The sequence below is a fragment of the Pithys albifrons genome, chromosome 5 (assembly GCF_047495875.1).
Source record: "Pithys albifrons albifrons isolate INPA30051 chromosome 5, PitAlb_v1, whole genome shotgun sequence".
Lineage (NCBI taxonomy): Eukaryota > Metazoa > Chordata > Aves > Passeriformes > Thamnophilidae > Pithys > Pithys albifrons.
Window position 1 is genome coordinate 32,349,520 of NC_092462.1, and position 19,287 is coordinate 32,368,806.

Sequence of the window (19,287 nt, forward strand, 5' to 3'; positions counted from 1 at the left end):
AATGCAATTGCCATGTGGTCAGAGCAGGCCAAGGTGTGGTCCAGGTTCAGGTGTTTTGTCAATTAAAGTGCAAATGCAACTCCTATTTGGACTGAATCATTAGTAAACAACAGTGGCTAGTTTTAAGGAAAAAAATACATTTTTAAAATTAAGATCTTTTATGTGATTCATTTTCTGATTAACAAAAAAAAGTTTTGGTTACATTTCTTTGCACTTCAATATTTGCATTTATTTATTTTCTACTTTAATTAGAAAACTGTTGCTTTTACTTGTGTTATAAATAGCTGACTGGCAACACAGTTGTTTGGAAAGACAAGAAAAAGACTGATAAATCTTTTCAACTACACTGACAAAGATACTCTTTAACTAGAGCACAAAATCCTGGTTCACATAAAATAAAAGGGAATCTTTTCATTAACTGTTGCTGGGCAAGGGTTGCCCATGCTTTTGAACAAGTTATCAGGTATCTTTTTTTTGTTGGGGGGAGGGTTTCTTTGGAACATTCACTGGAGCATTTCGGAGACAATGATACCATGTTGCACAGAGAAATATCAGTTATATATAGCTTTTTCATTCTTAGTAAATCACAATGAGCATCTCAAGATTTCAATGTTTTGCTGTGATCTGTATCTCTGCAAAGTTCCAAGCCAAGTAACTTACTAAAGGGAATAGTTCTGTTAATTTTTATATACTCAAAAACCAGCAGAGTTAGGCTTTGTTAAATGGCCTTAAAACCTTTTTATGCAAAAGGCCCAATACTTGAAGTTGATTTAAGAAGACTATAAAAAAAAGCAAGTCACTTCACTTTTGGAGTGACAAATATAGCTACCAATGTAATTCAAAGAATTAGTATTAATCATATTATTAGTATTTGTGGAAGTTAGCCAAAGATTTAGAGACAGGAAAGGAGATATTGCTGGAACTGTGAACTGGTTCAATTCTTTTTGACTATCATTAAAAGAGAGCGAAAAGAGAGCAAAAAGAGGAATGCAAAATTCTAGAAAGGGAAAGGGGACACCATATTTGTTTCATCAAATTGTATACACCTAAAAGATGAGGTGCTAAGGACCATATAATATGGGCTTGTCAAAACACACCAAGTCAACCATTCGTAGACAGCACAACTAGCCTACACTGTAAGTGAATAAAGTAGGAGTGAAATAAGTTGACTTTAGTAACACTGGGCTGTGTTATCTACCTCAGCATAAGCAAACAAGGAAATGTGGTCTAGTTTGAACCCTATTAGTGCTAATTGAACCTCCTTATTATCAGCTCTTAACTTAAAATAACACCACAGTTGATTCCCTCTCCCCTAGGCAGAATTCCTGATGCCCAGTGCTCTTCAGTCACCATTCAGCTAGGAAGGTCTCTAGCTTGTGCCTGCCAGCCTAAACATCTAACTGAAGTGGTGTTACTCATCTCTTTTATGCCAGTTGTCTAAAACTGTTTTGTCTAGAGGTCCTTAATTCCAAATGAGGCTTCACTGATGAGCCCACCCAGGCAGTTTGGAACTGCGTTCCCCCACTCTGGCAGTGGGTGAGAGTGCCCTGATATCTCCCATATGCTTTGCGTTAGTGTCCAGGCCCTCATGCAAGACTCAGAGAGTGGGATTGGATAGGCTGACAGTAGTCATTAAGATTAGATTAGAGTGGGTGCTGAGAGGCTGGACTGGGAAACACCATAATAGGAATTGAGTGAGGTATATAGTAAGACCATAGTGACTGAAGCAGAGAGTAAAGCAAGGGCAGCTTGTGCAATAGACAAGGTCCAAGCAATCTAAGATCAGACAGACTTGGGTCAAGCTAGGGAAGTGCACGTGAGATCTGTAAGTGTAAAGGCTGGAAAAAAACTGCTGTGTTTGTGTCAGACCATACTGCAGCATGGCACTGCAGCATGGCAAAACATTTGAGACAAGGCTGAATGTCAGCAAAATGTCTCCTGTGATATGTCTTTCCTGACTTTCATAGCTAGGAGTGTAACTGCAACACTGACAGTATTTATTCCTCATGTGATTTTGAGACCAGTTGCCTCCTATGTGTTTTATTTCTGCTATAACTTTTCCATCAGAAAATATCACCCTCAGCATCTAGGCCATTAAATGTCCAGTAAATAATGTCAGTAATTCAGAGCCTCCACTGACTGTAAGGAGCTGGACCAGATGAACCACTAGAAAAGAGGCTTCCCTGGATATTAGAGTAAGTTGATGGGACTTTAAAAGCTGTTAAACCAAACAGAGATACAATTCTGCTATTATTGCTGCACCAGAAATATATAATGACTACTAACGTCACCATTTAGTTTGCTTACATCTTCGCTGCTTCATATGCCGGTATATGATACCATGACTTAGTCTCAGCTTCTAGTTCACATGCCAGTCACAAAGAGATTTACCAGGTCCTTTGCAAGTGTAGTCTCAGCAGTCTCTATGGCCATTTGCTAGTCAGCTGCACTTCTGGCAGCAAGGAACTCTAATGAGGTGGAAAACAACTTCTGGACGCTTCTCTCTGAGAGGTGCTCTTCAGAATTGCATTCTCCTAGTCATTGGACTGGAAACCAGAATAGTCACTGTCTAGTCTGTCTTCACTGGAAGCCTGTATGTTTGGACCAAGACACTGGCATCTTACTTCCAAACTGTTATTGAGTAGAACCAGAGGGGAAGTGGGGAAGGATCAGGATAAGAACTGAAAATCTCTTCTACTTGTGAATCTGAGTAGTTTCACTTATGAAGCAAGAAGAATGGAGAAAATATAGAAAAATTGGGGCAAATACTTACACATATGTACTGCATGTGAGTCAAAACAAAACAATGACATAAAGAGCCTGGGATTTCTGGCTCTTATTTACCCAGTTTCTCTGCCCTGTGGGAATTTGGTTTTTGGAGAAGACTCATCATGCTAGACTGGACACCTGTAAAGCCAGTCTCAGACTATTTCTCTGCAGTCTGACAGTTCCTCTGTGCACTTAAGCTACCCTATATTCTTCTTTTTCTAACCCTGGAGCGGTAGAGCAGCAGTGCCCCTGATATGTGCCTTGTCCTAATACACTAAGGTCTATATACTTTCATGGTGATATAAAGAAAACTCCTGAGTTGAAAACAGTTGGAGTTTGGAAAGGTATTTGGGTAAAGTATAACATCTGCTGGTTCTGTTCATCTCTTCCCAAGGCACCTGTCTGTGGCCACTGATGCGAACAGAATGTGCTGACGAGTCCAGTGGTCTGAAGTAGCACAGTTTCTTTTATGAAGTAATTTGGTAACCTTCATGAAATATTTAATGACTGCATGGTCTTCATATTAACGCTACTGAATTCATACTGTATACAGAATAAGTGCAGGGTACTTAACACAAGGTATCTGTTTGGGCAGGCAAACCCCAGTCCTAGATTTTTTGGGTGTTCAAAATTAAATATTTCCATTCAGTTTGGCATTTAGAGACACTGTAGGATCTATGATTTTAACTACTACATTTAAGATTGTCACTAACATAAAAAATACAGGTCTTTAATCAAACAAAACATTTCAAAACACACTTAATTATGTGAATAATTCTACTACAGGCAATGGCTCTGCTGACTGGCCTGAGCTGATACAATAGTTAACCTGTGTAAAAGCAAAACTGTAACAATAATCAGATGTAATCTGAAAATGAGAATGTATTTTTTCCAGCATAAAAATAGTTCTCTCTAGCAACACTTACGTCAGATCCATGAGCATGTATGAGTCTCTCGTAGTTCAAGACAGGAAGGGTAATGTCTTAGAGGACAGAAAATTATGCTGAGGGTACATAAAAAGGTCAGTATGTTCTTTAATATCAAATGATCACAAACCCTAAAACCTCTGCATCTCTGTTTACAGTTAGATGTTAAAAAATAAATAAATAAAATTAACAGCATAAGAGTTTTCACTATATTTTCTTTAGCTTTCAGTGCTAGATTTGTTTTTAATGTTGATGTAAGGTATGCAATTTACCGTGTACATTTCAGGCATAATGTGTAAAATATTTGTTTCCATAACAAGCTGTCATTGTAGGATGAATGGAATTTTTACAGGGACTTCTGGGTAGCGTATTTTTGGAAGTTTCTATTTTGAAAATTATTACTTGCTATTATAATTTCTGAGAAACCATGTAGGGCAATAACTAGGCACCAAGTATATAATTACAATTACTCCAAAGTGTGTTTCTCCAACTAGGAGGACCTAGCCTTTTTTACATGCTTAATTGTATTCAAGCCTCTGTGAAGTATGCTCAGTCAAGAGGGTTCATGTAACAGTTATTGCTCCAACCCCTAATTTTGTTCAACATTTCCATTCTTGAAAAATATCCTCTACAATAATGTGTCACATACCTGCATTGGTGCATTGGGCACCTGTTCTTCTTGCTGAGTTCATTCATTCTCCAGGACTTCCACTGTTGTATAGATAATGGCTCTTCTACACTTTACAGTCCTCATTTCACTCCTTATCCAAAAAATCAGGAGTCAGGCATGACTAGTTTTCAGGTTTTCTGAAAGTAAAAGCAGAACTTCAATTTCAGGGCAAATTTAGAGATGCCTTTTGGGATCTCCTAAGACAGACCCTTTAACATGCATAGATCCTTCACACTGGAGTGAAAACCCAGACATTCTCTCATTTATTATGATGGTATCCATTTTCTGAATTGCTAAATCTGGATGAGGAAACAGATGCTAAAGTTCAGACCTATATATATCAGCACAAATACAGACAATATCAATATTTTAGACTAAGAACCAAACTAAGCCCTTAGACTGAGATTCAGCTGAAACAGCTGTCTGAAAGGCAGAAAGAATGTCTTGTCTTCAGGTAGCAGGTACACAATGAAATTTGGGGCTCATGTCCCATTTGGAATTGGGGCCTGGGGTAGGCACAATTCATTATAATACCATGACAGCGTGCTAAAAGTGTTCCAAAGACTGCAACTGAGCATCTTGTGGGTTGTAAGAAATTTGCCCTGCAGGTCTTGGGCACCATATGTCTAGCAGGTAGCTGACAGCTGTTCAGAGTGAGTGCAAATCAAGAAAAATTTAAATAAAGAGCGACTACTACAGTAAAGCACATCAGCAGTGTGATTTAGGCAGAATACATGTGCTACGGTGGGCAAAGAGGAAATTTGAATGGAATATTGCAGGCTGTCCTCACTTTTGTCCTCTGGAACATTCAGATATCTTTCCAAAATAGTCATCCAGGAGGAATACTTGAATCATACTTAAAACTGCCGTGAGATGGAATTGCCTTGACTTGCCCAACAAGGCATCTGTCTCTTCTTTTTATTATGTAAGTAGAGGAAACAGACAGGTACTTAATCCTGTATAGCACTTTACATGCAATAAGTACCTTTAGAAAGTGTTTATGTTGCAGAAAGTAAAGAATGTGTTGTTGAATGACATCTCAATAATAACTGTCTTCCTGTCTCTTTTCAAGGTAAAGCTATATTCTTTATCAATTTGAATAGATATAGCTGTGGCACAGTTATTCGTGAGGTATGCAGTTCATGCCTGTAGCATGTTGATAACAATTACAATCATGCCTTAACTCTTCACAAGTCATTTACATCTACCATTTATGCATGAACAAATACTGCCTTTAAGAACCTGGAAGCTGACAGGCTAATCCTTTTCCCCACTGACTTGTATCTCAATTCCTCAATGACAGTATAATGCACAAAAAAAATTACACTGGCACTAAATGTGTTCAGTCAATTAATTACACAGTTTTATTGAAACATAGAGTTTAAATGTGAATGCATCCAAATAGGCATCTTTTGATTTAATTATAATTCCCCACCCCCCAAAATGGTTGCAACAATCTTTCTGAACTTTCAAAAAATGTTATCTTTTAGGAAGAAAATGAGCCTCAGTTTTCAAAGATGTTTAGTTGGGGTTTTAACACTATTATAGGTATATGACTCTGTTCAAAGCTTTTTTCTTTTTAAGATACTATGCTGATTGTGAGCATTATAAAGTGTAAAAAGAGTTTAAAGCTACTTCAATGTTATTAGTAAAATGCTGCAACACAAATAGGGGTGTTTCAGATTAGAGAACACTTTTTCTGACAATATATTTCTCAGTCTGACTAACCTGCCTTTAGGAACATGCTGAACTTCACATAGCAAAAATATTAATACTAGGTCTGAGCTTATTTACATAACAACAGAAACTATAAATTTAATAACTTTGGAGACTTTTTCAGATTGAAACCTCTATAAGTATTTTTCACCTACTGTTATCTGAAATGCAAATTTTACTGGCTTTGGTGAGCTGAGGTTAAATTTTAATCTTTGGCAATGGCATTAGAGAAATATTCTATTCACATACATCTGCCTCTTTGGTCTTTCCATTTAACATATGGATATCTCTATTACATATATCTCTGCTTTCCATATTGATCAGTTCTTTCAAGAATTGCAGGTCATCTACTCTGTTGTGTTATTTTGGGGTTTTTTCTCTGCTTTGGGGTTATTGCTAGAGTACTTTTGGTTTTGGTGGAGTCACTGACAACAGTATCAGCAAAAAAAAAGGTTTAATGTAAAAGTGAAAATGCAACAAAGTTCGTGGGTAAGGTTTACTCTACTACTTACTAGATGGTTAAAGCTCACTAAAAAAAAGCATGCAAAAAATGCAAAATCAATTAATCAATCCAAAGCAAAGTAAACCCAAAACCATCTGTGGAGGATGAGAGGGCTAGGTCAGGGAAGAAAAGGATTAGGAAAGTGTAAGGAAAAAGGGGAATATGGAAGATTCTCCTATTGGGTCACAAGTTTCAGACTAGACCCTCTTGCTAAACTGAGGCTGCCAGACTTGGTCAACAGTTTATGCCTAAATATCGAATAGTACTTCACCTTAACAGCACTTAATTGACAGCTTAGAAAAGGATTCATATAGAATTTACTCTAGCATAACAGTAACTCATTTACAGGTCTAACTGACTTACAAATCTAAGGGACTTAAGAATCTAGGAGAATAACATTCCTAGAATATTTGCTATAGCATTTTCACACTTGCATGCACACAGACCTAAAGAAGTATGTACAAGGTGAAAAATTCCCCCTGGATTAAGTGAAGGACTCACTTTGGATGCCTTTGCATCTTCTCACACCAGGTGAAGGGTGGAGCCTTGAGGAGTCAGGGGATCAGCCCAGGTCTGCTGTCATTGTTCAGTGATCCTCCAAGTATAGTAAACTTGAGAGTTCACTGGTTCTGAGGGGTGTTCCACTCAGAGGGAAATTACTGGTCGCAGTCCGCTGCCATCCAGGAGAGCTCAAAGGGTGTCACTTTGGACCATTGTTTCCAGGGAGAGTCAGCCTTAGTCGTAATAATTTTCCATCCTGGCTGTAATTCAGGTCAGTAACATTTTTTAAATAAATTATAATGAAAATACTATTCCATTTCGTTGGTTATTCAGCGAATAGAGACAAGTTTTTAATGTTGTTCATTAAAAAACAGGAGCATGTTAGATAGCACTAGTTCCTGGGAACAGACAGTGTTTCTGATAAGCTCCAGAGAGACTTAGCCCAGGTACAGTTTGGCAGGGCCAAGGCCGAACAAGCATTTCTTAGAATAATAGTGTGACTGGGGCTGGGGAGAGTGGTGTATGCACCACCACATGGGGGAAAAGTCTTGAGGCCATACACACAGGTTGACAGTGGATTGTACATGGAGATTTGTCTGCAAAGGCATAGTGATGACATAATAAATGCAAGTAATAAAATGCATAAGCATACAAGGAACATATGTTTTGAGCATCTTGCAGGATCCCAATTTTCTATAAATCTATGGCGTCAATAAGACATGTGGATGCTTCCTGTGACATACAGACATTATTGATATGATTATATCTATTATGATCAATACATGCTTTTGCTGTTTTGTCAAGCTATTTATCTATCAGATACACAAAGCCTAATAAATATATACTTAGCAGCAATAACATGTTTGAAGTGCCACACATTTCTAAGAATTTTTTCATTTAATTTTAATAAATGAGATACACTAGCATGTGTGCAGCTGTCTCAAAAGTCCTCATTTTAGAGCCTCTACCAAGGCATGATAGTCTGAATTTTCCAGTCAGATTTGCCAGGTCGACCCTGTAAGGATTATCTGTCATAATCAGTATCTATAAAGGAGAGGGAGATGAGGGAACTGGAACATTAAGGAGGACAGACTATAATTTTCTTCATCTGATGGTTCATCTGCTTGTTATTTTTTTCACTGCTGCATTTGTTACTTCAAATTTCTGTATTTCAAAATGAAAGGAAAAACACTAGTGTTAACAGAAGAAATGAAATCAGGTTGCTTCCACAGTTCTGGTCATTTGTGCCAGAAGGGAGAAACCTTTCATACAAAATATCTATTTTGTCTCTATTTTCTACAACGACCTGAGGATATATACCTCTTTACAATAGCAGAGAAGGAATGAAGAAGAAAGACCCTTCAGCATCCTTTAGAAATCAGTTTTTCTTAGGTGCTTCTGTAAACCTCTACACCCTCTGGATGCTGACCATGGCTATCAAAATGTGACAGCTGATTGAAATAAAAAACATTTATAATTACAAAGGTTTCAAAACATGAAATCCTTTCTAAAATTGTGTTTTCTCATTTTGTGAATTAAATCAACTTAATTTATAAGAAAAACAAGTTTAGTGAGCATTGGAACTAATGAAATATGATTTTCATTTGATGAGGGTCTACTGGCTACATGGCTTTTTAACTGAATTAACCTGAAAGCCTCATCGCACATTCTTTGGTGAACAGAAATTTAAAAATAAGTATTTGCTTTTCTGAATAAAGCTTGGTAAAGCCTTTAATAAAATTTTGTCAGTTATTTGACATTAGAGGTTCTGTTTTTAGTCATAATTCCTCCATTAGTAAAGCAGATGCTTTATGAATTAAATATGTTTGTGTCTAAAGAATTTGCAATCACTTTCTCCCAGGTGGTTCTTCTGATGTCTAGTAACCACTCAGGCCAGTCTGCTTTCTTTGTCACTTTTCTTCCTTCTGCAGGAACATTAGTTCAAACTGTCTTCCTAGACAAGTGTTTTTACAGAACACACAGGAATAATATCTCTGGCTTCTCTGCCTTTTCGTATATGAACATTTTTACATTTTTATTTTTATATTTTACTTTAAATGTGGCAGCAATCACTTAAAAAAACATCAAAAGTTTGCAACAAGCTGTTTGAAATATGCACACATATGGAGTGTCACTACGCAAATCTCATTACTTTAATAAAATAAAATAAAAAGAGCAATAAACCCAAAGGAATTCTATCTTATACAGCTGCAAATTATCTTTTGTGTGATTGGACAGCAGAGCTGGGCCTTCAGATATCCACGTTCTACTACTGCAAACTAAAGAAAGAATTAATGTCCCTGGGCTGATCACTAGGAAAGGTCTTGTTATATTTTGCATTTGATTTATACAATAGTTTTCTAGGGATCAGGATATTGCCTAAGATCAGCACTTCATGGGAATTATTGCTGGATTACAGAAATTAACATGGTTAGATATTTCTAACAGTGGACACAGCAGCAATTGCAAGCAGAGGAAAGACAGCTAAGTCTACCTCTGCACTCTGAAGTACAATGAATATTGAGACAGACATGGGTCTGCCCTTACACATTCATTTACTAGTAAAACTTCTATCTTAATTACTTCTCTGCAATGGGATCTCTGAAATAGAAACCACAACCAAAACCAATCAGCAGAAGCTGGATCATTACTCATAATCAACTGGCTTGACGGTATGAGGCTTTCATATGAGGCTTTTCTCTCTGGCTCTTCCCATTTGGACATGTCCAGGTTGGTTGGCACTGCAATAGGACATCTGAATGGTGTGTGGGCTGTCCTCCAGACTCCTGCATGCATGTCAGCTCTGGCTTCCTCTGCCAAGTGTGGAGTGAGGGAGTGGAGTGATTCTTCTGTCCCTGTTGGCCTGCCAAGAAAGTGCTGCCAGGTAGGAAAGCAGTAGTCTGTGACCTTGGAAAGATTTTATAGGGTGGGAGGTGGAAGCAGAGACCTTTTCCCACAGAACCTTCACTGCATTGTCCTGTTGAATTACCAAAAATATTCATCTATCCTTAGGTGTTTATTACCACAGCTGCATCAGGAAGCACTTGCCAATGCCTGCCCCTGGCCTCGAGATGGACCCCACTGCCCAAAGCAAGCCTTCTCCCTCCCTCTCTACTGACACCCCTTGTCCTTCCGGCTTGGATTTGCCCCCGCACTGGTTTTCCGGAGTCCATAGCAGGTGCTCTAAGATGAGAGTGTTGGGAGGACATTAACTTTAGAACTGATGCAAGAGTGAAAGAGCTGGGTCATGAGGGGTGATATTAGGCAGGTTTGGGTAGAGGTCTGCTTAAAAGGCAAGTAAGAAAAATCAGCAAGGCAGGGGAGAGCAACTGAAAGGTGAAAATAAATGTTTGTGGAGATAAGTGGAAGCAACTCTGTTTCCCCGGAAGTGAATTTTGGGGAGTAAAAGGAATTATAAGGAAATGCAGGCAGCAATTAAGAAAAAACCCATATGCATGAAGGCAGTGGAACCTGGAAGGGAAAAGCAGAGGGATGAGCACCCTGTGGGTCAAGCTTTCCAAGTTGCTGAAAACCATTCTGTGGGCTGGGAGGGGAGAGCATTGTCCTTAACAATGCCCTTAGGTGGGGTGGAGGCTCCAGGACCTGCTTCATATTGTCATCATGTCTGTCTGTCAAAGGAGGGGGCTCATGGCAGGGCAGGGGCAGCCAAGACAGGGTAGTTGGTAGAGGCAGATCAGGCTCAAAACAAGTCAGGATAGGAGCCGGTGCACCTGCTGAGTCAAGTGGAGGGTCTCCAGACAAAATATCTGACTTTGATTCTTGTCAAAAGTGGAAAACACTTGACTGAAACTCTTTTGCTCAAGGAGTATAGAAAATAACTACCCCATCTCCTGTTTCTTCTTTAAATTTATTTTGTCCGTGCATTCACCTGCCAGCTAACAAGTCTATGGAAGGTTGGCTGTGACCTGATCTTTATTCCCTCTTCTTCATGAGAGTGCCTAGCTCAGGATGAACAGCCTGTGGAACTTGATCAGGTTGAGTTGAAATAGCAACTGTTCTAGTTTTGGCTGCAATAAATACTTTTAAAAAATATATGGCTTCTTGGTATTAGAAAACAACCAAGTGTGCAGCCCAGCATGTGCTGTGATTGACTGTTGGAGGAGTAACTCCTTTGCTGAAGCTCACATGGAATGTTGTGGATTGAGGGGTTTTTTATGGCTTTGCAGTACTCATCACCTCAGAAAAGATCCCAGAATCTTCCCTGTCAGCTGGGCAGGGAACTGCATCTTCTGGGACATGCCAGCTTCCCCTGCAGATCCCAGTACATGGGGGCAAGCCCCAGACAGGCCTAGCATAGCTGGAGGAAAAAGTTGATGCTTCCTGATGAAAAATATTTCTGAATTTAAGCTTCAACCTTCTCCATTGCTGTCTGCTTTCCTGATGCCGTGGTCCCCTCTCCAGGTGTGTGGGTGAGGAATGGACATGAAACTGGGTGCCGGTGTGAGGGCTTGTCGCGTTTTGGTACTCTGTGTGTGTTCTGTCCCTGGGCAGAGCTGGCCCAGGCATGTTGCTTGACTGCAAGCTGCCTGGTTGAGCAGATGGAGGCTGTGAAGGGTGAAACACTGGGAACAGCCATCCCAGCTGAAAGTGGAACCAGGAAGGAGCTATCATTCTCCTTTTGTGCCTGGTGTTGTGGCAGGCACAGGGAAGCTGACAAAGCAATGCTTCTGTCCTCTAGGTAGTCCCCAAATTGCAGGTAAATTATGAACTGGAGGTGGTGTCCAGCCCCAACACAGTGGAACAGGACAGCAAAACTGAGATGAAGGGGAGGGTGTGAGTCACTGGGTGCTGTGGGCTGGCAGAGGCTGGGGAGCTGGCTGGAATCCAGGGGGGTGCTGCCCACAGTGGTCCCTGTCTTACTCCAGCACCCAGTGTTAGGACATGCATTGTTTCAAAGAAGATGCAATAGAAAAATGCTTTTGCAAAGCTCTTACCAGGTCCAAGAAACTGTCTTTGAACAAAGTCAAAGAGGGGAAAGTTACTGGCAAGTGTGGCATAGAGCCTTAACTGTCCCTTAGGGAAATTTTTTTTTAAGAGGAACCACTTCCAAAGGACAGAATGACCTGTGGCACTTGCTGAGACTTTCATGCTCCTGCTATTTTATTTGGTGGGTTTGTACCTAGAAAATGGAGACCTTGCCTATGAGTTCAGCTGTATTGGGACTTATGGACACACTAGTGTGGACACAGTGACCTCCCAGGCTGTGGGTGCGCTCCCTATCATAGCGCAGCACCTACAGCAGCCTTTTAGGAATCCACCACAAAATCTAATCCTCCCATACTCGGCAGCCGAAAAAAAAAATAGGCAGAGTACCTGTTCTGGTCTTCCTGGTACTTGCTGTCCTTGTCCCCAGACAGCTGGGGTTCATTCTCCCTGCTCAGCTTGACATCTGTGGGCAGGAAGTTCATTTGAAACAACTCAAAACCAGCTGCTTCTACACATTGCACTGTGACAGCTTGGGAGTGTGGGGGGAAAGAATGAGGGGGGAAGAAAGACCACTTCTAGAGTTTGGGGCTGATATGACCCATGGCCAGGTCAGGCAGGAGCACTAGGGGGAAGAAACAATGCACGATCAAGTAGTCAGACCCACTTGTACAGGAGCACAACAAGGAGGGGACCAAGGAGAGAAGAAGCCATGGCTGTTCCCCTAGGCTATAGTCATTAAAGAATGTCCCATTGTAAAAACCAAAAGCCTCACAACAGCACAAGCCATGAAGCCAGATGTTGTTTTCCATTAGATATCTATTTCTGGCTGTTACCTTTCCTCTAATTGACAAAATGGAAGAAAAGATAACTTGGACATCAACATTTTCCACTTGCAATCCCAGGGCATTATAGTCTTTGCTTATGCTCAGATTCTGGTTTGCAGTGTCATTAGTGCCCCATGAAAGAGTAACAGTGGAGAACAGTCTGTGGTCTGGAGAATTTGTGCAAGCCTGTCTTGACAAGCCTGCACTGGGGAGGGTGATGGGGGCTTTTGGGACAGGGTGTTGGTGAAGGTATGCCACAGGGTCCATGGGCAGTTAAACATGGCCATGTGAAAATGCTTTCCCCAGCTTGGCAAAGTGCTGCTCACTGTCATCTTGGAACCAAAAGCAAGGGCCAGCAGTGGGGAAGCACAGCAAGGCAGTGACAAGGGACAGGCTGCTGGACCAGGGGAAGCATGGCTGGCAGCGAGTACCCAGCCTCAGCTCGAAGGTAGGTGCTGTGAGATGGCCAACATGGTGCTGGGAACAAGACGGAGCTGTGAGAGATGCCCAGGGCCAAAAACATCACAGAGGGGATAGGAGGTGTTGATCCACCTTGCAAGGTAGGGACAACCACTTGATTCTGCCACACTGCTTTTAGGCAGTCTGTTAGCCCTGCAGTAGGGTCAACTTCATTTTGTTCCTCTCCAAGAGCAGGCGGGAGGTACTGCTATTAGGAGCACCCATTGCTCCTCTTCCCAGGAACCCTGGTTGTGTAATCTGAGTGGTTCAATATCAGGGCTGGCTCCCCAGGGATGCAGCCAGCAGCACTCCCCTCATCTGCCTCTGTGGTGAATGCACTTGTTGGTCTTTCCTCTCACCTCCCTGAAAGCCATTGGTCATTGGCCTGAGTCACCATGACTACATCTCAGGGTAAGACGTGTCTGAGAAAGCCAGGGCAAGTGGGGAGGGAGGGCAAGCTTCTAGTGGGAAAATGCCTGAAGTAATGGAGAGGTGCTGTTGTGTGCATACAAATGTCCAAAGTTCAACCATCCTGAAATTTTTAAATCACTCTTAAACCAGGCAGTTCTTGCCACATGCTGGTGGGACAACATCTTGTCCTTTTTTGGGGAGCCTTCAGTGTCTGTTGGGTGCAGGTTCTCACAGGGGCAAACCCTGGGACATGCCAAGTTGGAGTATGTGGCAACTCAGCCATGTTCTACTGCCACCTGCATCCAGAGGCCAGAGAGATGAATTGCACGTCTATGGCCATGTCTGAAATGGAAGACATCAGCAAAGCTCTGATCATCTCTCTGGCTGCTTGTGGGACAATAAAAGACTGAAGGAGATGGTCCTTGCCACACGGAGCTGCTTCTATGCTGTGTCCCTTTGGCAGCTTGGATCTGCTTGGTGCACCTGTTGCCAAGATGAGGTGGTGGGGAGTGGAAGGTGGGCTGGCAGGTTTCATCTGCCCACCTGGGTGTCCTGAGCTGACTCCTACCCCTTTGCTGGGCCTGGTAAGGGGGAGCTGGATGAAAAGCCCAACCCTCACTTTGCTACAACTTCTTTTCAGGTAGTTGTAAAGAGTGATAATGTATCTCCTGAGTCTCCTTTTCTCCAGGTTAAACAACCCCACTTCCCTCAGCCACTCTTCATAAGACTTGTGCTCCAGATCCCTCACCAGTTTCGTTGACTTTCTCTGGACCTGCTCCAGCACCTCAATGTCTTTCTTCTTGTAAGGGACCCAAAATTGGATGCAGTACTCGAGGTGTGGCCCCTCTCAGCAGTGCTGAGTACAGGGGGATAACCACGGTCCTGGTCCTGCTGGTCACACTGTTGCTGATACAGGCCAGGATGTCAGTGACCTTTTTGGCCACCTGGGCACACTGCTGGCTCACGTTCAGCCGCTGTCCACCAGCACTCCCAGGTCCTTTTCCACAGGGCAGTTTTCCAGCCACTCTGTCCCCAGCCTGTAGCGCTGCAATGGGTTGCTGTGACCCCGCACTTGGCCTTCTTGAGCCTTACACAATTGGTCTCAGCCCATTGATCCATCGTTCCACTGATCTATGCAAGATGGTATTGCATCTTCCTCCCAGCCTGCTTAGCCCCCCTCCTCTAATATTCTCATGTTCCTGCCAACTATATGAGGTATCTCGACAACACACCATCGAACGCATTCTCCCCCCGCCAGAGAGGGGAGGATGCTTCCTCTCCACGCCTCCCGCATCTCCCGGGGCGCCGCCTGCACTGGCGGGAGGTGCGGTCGGGCGCGGGGGCCGCAGTGCCCGGCGCGGGCGGGGGCCGGGACATGCTCACTGGGGAGCGCGCTCCGCACATGCTCAGTGGCCGCGGAGGCGCCGCCGGAGGTAGGGGCTCGCTGGCCGCCCGAGCAGCCGCGCTGTCGCCCGGCCGGGCCCCGGCATGGCCCGGCGCCCGCTCCTGGCCCGCCGCCGGCGCTGAGCGCGGGGAGGTCGGAGCGTCCGCGGTGAGCGCGGGGTGCGGGCGGCGCGGCCGTGGCGGCGGCGGGGCCGCGTGTGCGGGCGGGACCCGGGCGTGGGTCGGGGATGCGGCCCGAGGGCCCCGTTCGGCCGGGCGGCTCCTCCGAGCCCCCGTCAGCACCTCGGCCAGCGCCCGCGGCGGCGGGGCCGTGCGGAGCCCGCTCGCCTCCTCCTCCCGCTGCCCCCGGTGCGGTGCCGGCAGCGCTCGTCACCGCGGAGCGGGATCCCTTCCCGGTGCCGAGTCCGATGGATGGGAGACCTCGGGCCGGGCCGTGGAGACGAAGAGGCGGGTGAGGGGCAGGTGGGGCAGGGGCAGCTCCGCGACCTTTCCCGCCGGACCGGGGGCGCGGGAAAATGCTGCGGCTCCCGGGGAAGGGGGAGCTGGAGCATCCCGGTGCCTCCCGGAGGTGGAGGGAGGGAGAGAGAGGCACTGGCCCTTAAAAAGAATGGCGAAAAATTTCTTAGTAAATAGAAGTGAAAAATGCAGCAGGTTCTGAGGCATCTGCGAGATTTACGTTGGCTCAAGGAAATGCCTGGGAATTATCTGTGCAATGCCAAACAAATGGAAAATGTCTGGGGTGTTGTGGCACAGTGACCAGGATCAGGCAGAGCTGTCTCTGAACACAAACTCAGCTCCTGGCCTTTGGGGTATGTGCTTTTGCCCCTGAGAAGTTAAAATATTAAACTGAGCACAATGCAATAAAGCACAGTATTGCAGGTTGTGTTTAGTCATCTTTGCAAGGCCCTTTCAGTGCTGGCTCTGCAGCGAGAATGCTTCATGCAAAATAGTTGTGTTTAAATTCTGTCTATAAAATTATCTTTGTAATCCTTTTTCATAACTGGCACTGAAACGATTGCTATGATTATTGAAATTATGTGCAAGGTCATAGAGGGTTTGCAGTTCTAGCAATTCTTCTTGCTAGATGACTGTCTGACATTGTGTTTAATGCAATTGATATGTGACATTTCTGGTGAGGAATCCTGTTTCCAAGTTTCTGAGTATTCTGGGTTAAACAGCCGTTGAAGGGCATCACATTTCTTTTCTTAAGCACACTGAAGCAAAGTTGCATTTGAATATGTTCCTTACTGTCAGTCTCAACTTTGGGGAGCTACTTGTCTCTCAGAAAACTGCCTAAGTCACTTACATATCAGAGATACACCTCAACACTCTGTTTCCCAAGGCAATTAAGAACAAAAAAACCTACCCCTAAACCCCAGTTGTTCACCTTTTTTAGTTATGTGTTCCCTTTTGCCATATCTACCTCTACTAACATGAACCCATTTCCCTTCTTTTGTCACAGACTGAAGGTTTCTCTGAACCTTAATCATCAAGATGAAGTTCTTACTAGCAGTTGTATTTTTCATCTCATTCTCCTTATGGGTTGAAGAAGTCTATTCCAAAGAGAAGTCTTCAAAGAAAGGAAAAGGGAAAAAGAAGCAATATCTATGTCCATCGTATGTTCCTGGTTTCTTTTATGCTTTTGTATGATGGTGATCCTGCCCTGTTTTAACAGCGGAATTTGCATGGCAATTAAGTAGAAGATGATGCTTTCCAATGAAAGAATGGGGTCTGAAGTGGGAATGGAAGGGAGAAGGTTTGACCAGCATCATACATTCTGTAAATGTGTTTCTTCTGCAGCAGGTCCTCAGTTTTAATGACAGGAAAAATCTAAGCCACAGTAAATTGTTTCTTTCCTTGTGGTAGATTCCAGCCCAGTGTCTTGCTGTTTCTGGGGACAAAGTAATGTAGTCCTGTAGTGCTGTGCTGTGTAGTATCATGTTGCAGGTGTATTGAGGAAAGCAAGGAAGATGCAAAACGCTCATTCTGAAATTCAGTTTCTGGTTAGCTAGTTATAAGACAAGGCTTGTCCTACACATATTATTATTTCATGTTGAATAGAACTGAGGTGCTCAGCACCTTCCATCCATGATTTATAGTTCTGAAACTTCTGTGGAGATGGATTGATTGTTGCTATAAAGTGTGCCCTTACGTAATGATCTCCCTGTAAAATACAGAAATTGAAATCTGTGATTGCCCAGCTGAATACAGAATATGTTCTGGAAACCTGTGATTACTTGATGTTAGAAATACTCTCTCTTTATAATGCCTACCACGTTTTAGATCCATAGAATAATGCAGTAGTTTTATTTGTATGTGCTGGCTTTGTCATTATCTTGGCCAGTCTTGCTCATCTTTTAGTGTTATGTTGTAAAATTCCTGACGAAAAGATCAAAGGACTATGATAAGTTGCCAGTAAGTGTAGAAAAGCACTATGCCTGAAATAATAAAATTGTTTAGATAAACTTAAAGCATGTTTTTTCTTAGACCATAAAAGAAGAGGTATGGACTATTAAACTGGCTATTAATCAACCTTTTCTAGAGGGAAAAAAAAACAACAAAAGGTGGAATAACCAAACAAAAGCATTGTTCAAATAATACTTTTTAAAGTTCCCACTATTTTTAAATATTGACAGTGATGTTCATTTGTAACCCAAAACTTTTAGAAAGTTTCTACATATGTTTCATGTTTTCCTTCTTTTGACATCAAACCTAAAAAATGAGATTTTTCCTTGGATTTTAATACCTCAAGATACAAACCGCAAATGTGATGACTCATCAGAAATGACCCCTACCCATCTTTTGCCTTTGAATGGTTGAGTTCTGAGTGAGGTTTTTGGTCTGAACTACTGTGAGAGTTTATAGCAAGGAGAGAAATGCCATAGTTCCGAGGACAGGCATCAGCACTGAAGCCCTTGGAAAGTGAATTACACAGCTGGAAACTGAATCCAGATCTTCCATGGTCTCATTTAAGCAGCGAGCATTTCCCCCTGTTCTCGATTTGTTCTTGGTAGAATTCAAAACATTTATGTTATTTTATCTTTTTAAGTCAGTGGATTTTTTTGTTTGTTTTTTTTTAAGCTCTGTTTCTTGGTACCCATTAAACATGATGTCATTTGTCGCCAATATTCTTGAAAAAACTTTGAGTAAATGCTATAATTTTTAAAGCGATACTTTTACCTTCCATGCAGTTGAAGCTTACTGTAAAAATACTAGTGGGATCCAGTATTTGTCTGATGTACCAAGTGTGCAGTGTTTCTAGCTAGAATTGCTGTAGTAATAAGTCTTGTTCAATTTCCCGAATAATGAACAAGTTGTCTATATCTTATCTGGCTGAAGTGCACAGCTTGAGAGACAACCACTTGTAATTAGCTGGGTTGCAGGACTGCTATTTCTGTGGCTGGCATCTAGAACACCTCTCGTGAATGAACAATGGAAGTTCTGTCTTGCAAAGGAAATACCTAATGCTCTCTTAACTTAGACTGCTGTTGGCAAACTTTCAATCATCAGCATTTTTTAAATGATCTTTCATGAAACTTCTTGACTTGGTGACACTCTGTATTATATAAAAGGCTGCCTCCTTGTCATAATTATTTCCTGTGTGAAAAAAGTAAAGACTCTTTCTTCAGAAAGAAGCCAGAACATGATGCTGTTGAGTGGGAATTAAGTGACACTGTACGGGTTGAGTAAAACTAGCCAAGTAAGGGTCTGAAAGAACAATTTCCTAGTAAAGCATAAAAGAACTGTTGCAGAAGAATGCTTTGTATCTGTTTTAAAGACAAGAAATAGGATTTTGCATACTTTATAACATTGAATAGTACAAATTGCTGATGAAAACATACATTTATAAGTTAAAATCTTAATCCACATTTAATTTCATTCATTACTGGTGCAATAAAATGTAAACCTTAATTGTAAACATTAGTGTTTTTTATTTCCATACAACATGTGAAAAGCTAAAATTTACCTCCTCAAGAGAACAAAAGAACTGCACAACTATTTCTATAAGGAGCAGTTTTTTTCTTGCAAATTATATAAAGAAATTCAAACCTATGTAAATAACTATCCAGGAAAGATTTATTCTAAGTCTGATGTTGCTACCTGAGTTCCTTAATTTGATGTTAACAAATGAATAGCTATAAGACTGGTTTGGGACTT

At 42.2% G+C, this 19,287-nt stretch overlaps 1 protein-coding gene across 3 annotated transcripts in view; it reads left to right on the top strand.

Annotated features, from left to right (window-relative positions):
- The first annotated feature begins 15,070 nt into the window (after positions 1-15,070).
- Positions 15,071-19,287, top strand: part of GLRB (glycine receptor beta) — a 51,706-nt gene continuing 47,489 nt past the window's right edge. The window contains exons 1-2 of one of the 3 annotated variants that reach the window (XM_071556147.1): positions 15,071-15,158; positions 16,592-16,745. In XM_071556147.1, the coding sequence (XP_071412248.1) occupies positions 16,624-16,745 (122 nt within the window). In that variant the 5' untranslated portion in view covers positions 15,071-15,158; positions 16,592-16,623. Of the gene's footprint in view, positions 15,278-16,591; positions 16,746-19,287 lie in introns of all 3 variants that reach the window. The other 2 variants (XM_071556148.1, XM_071556146.1) reach the window with 2 other exon arrangements.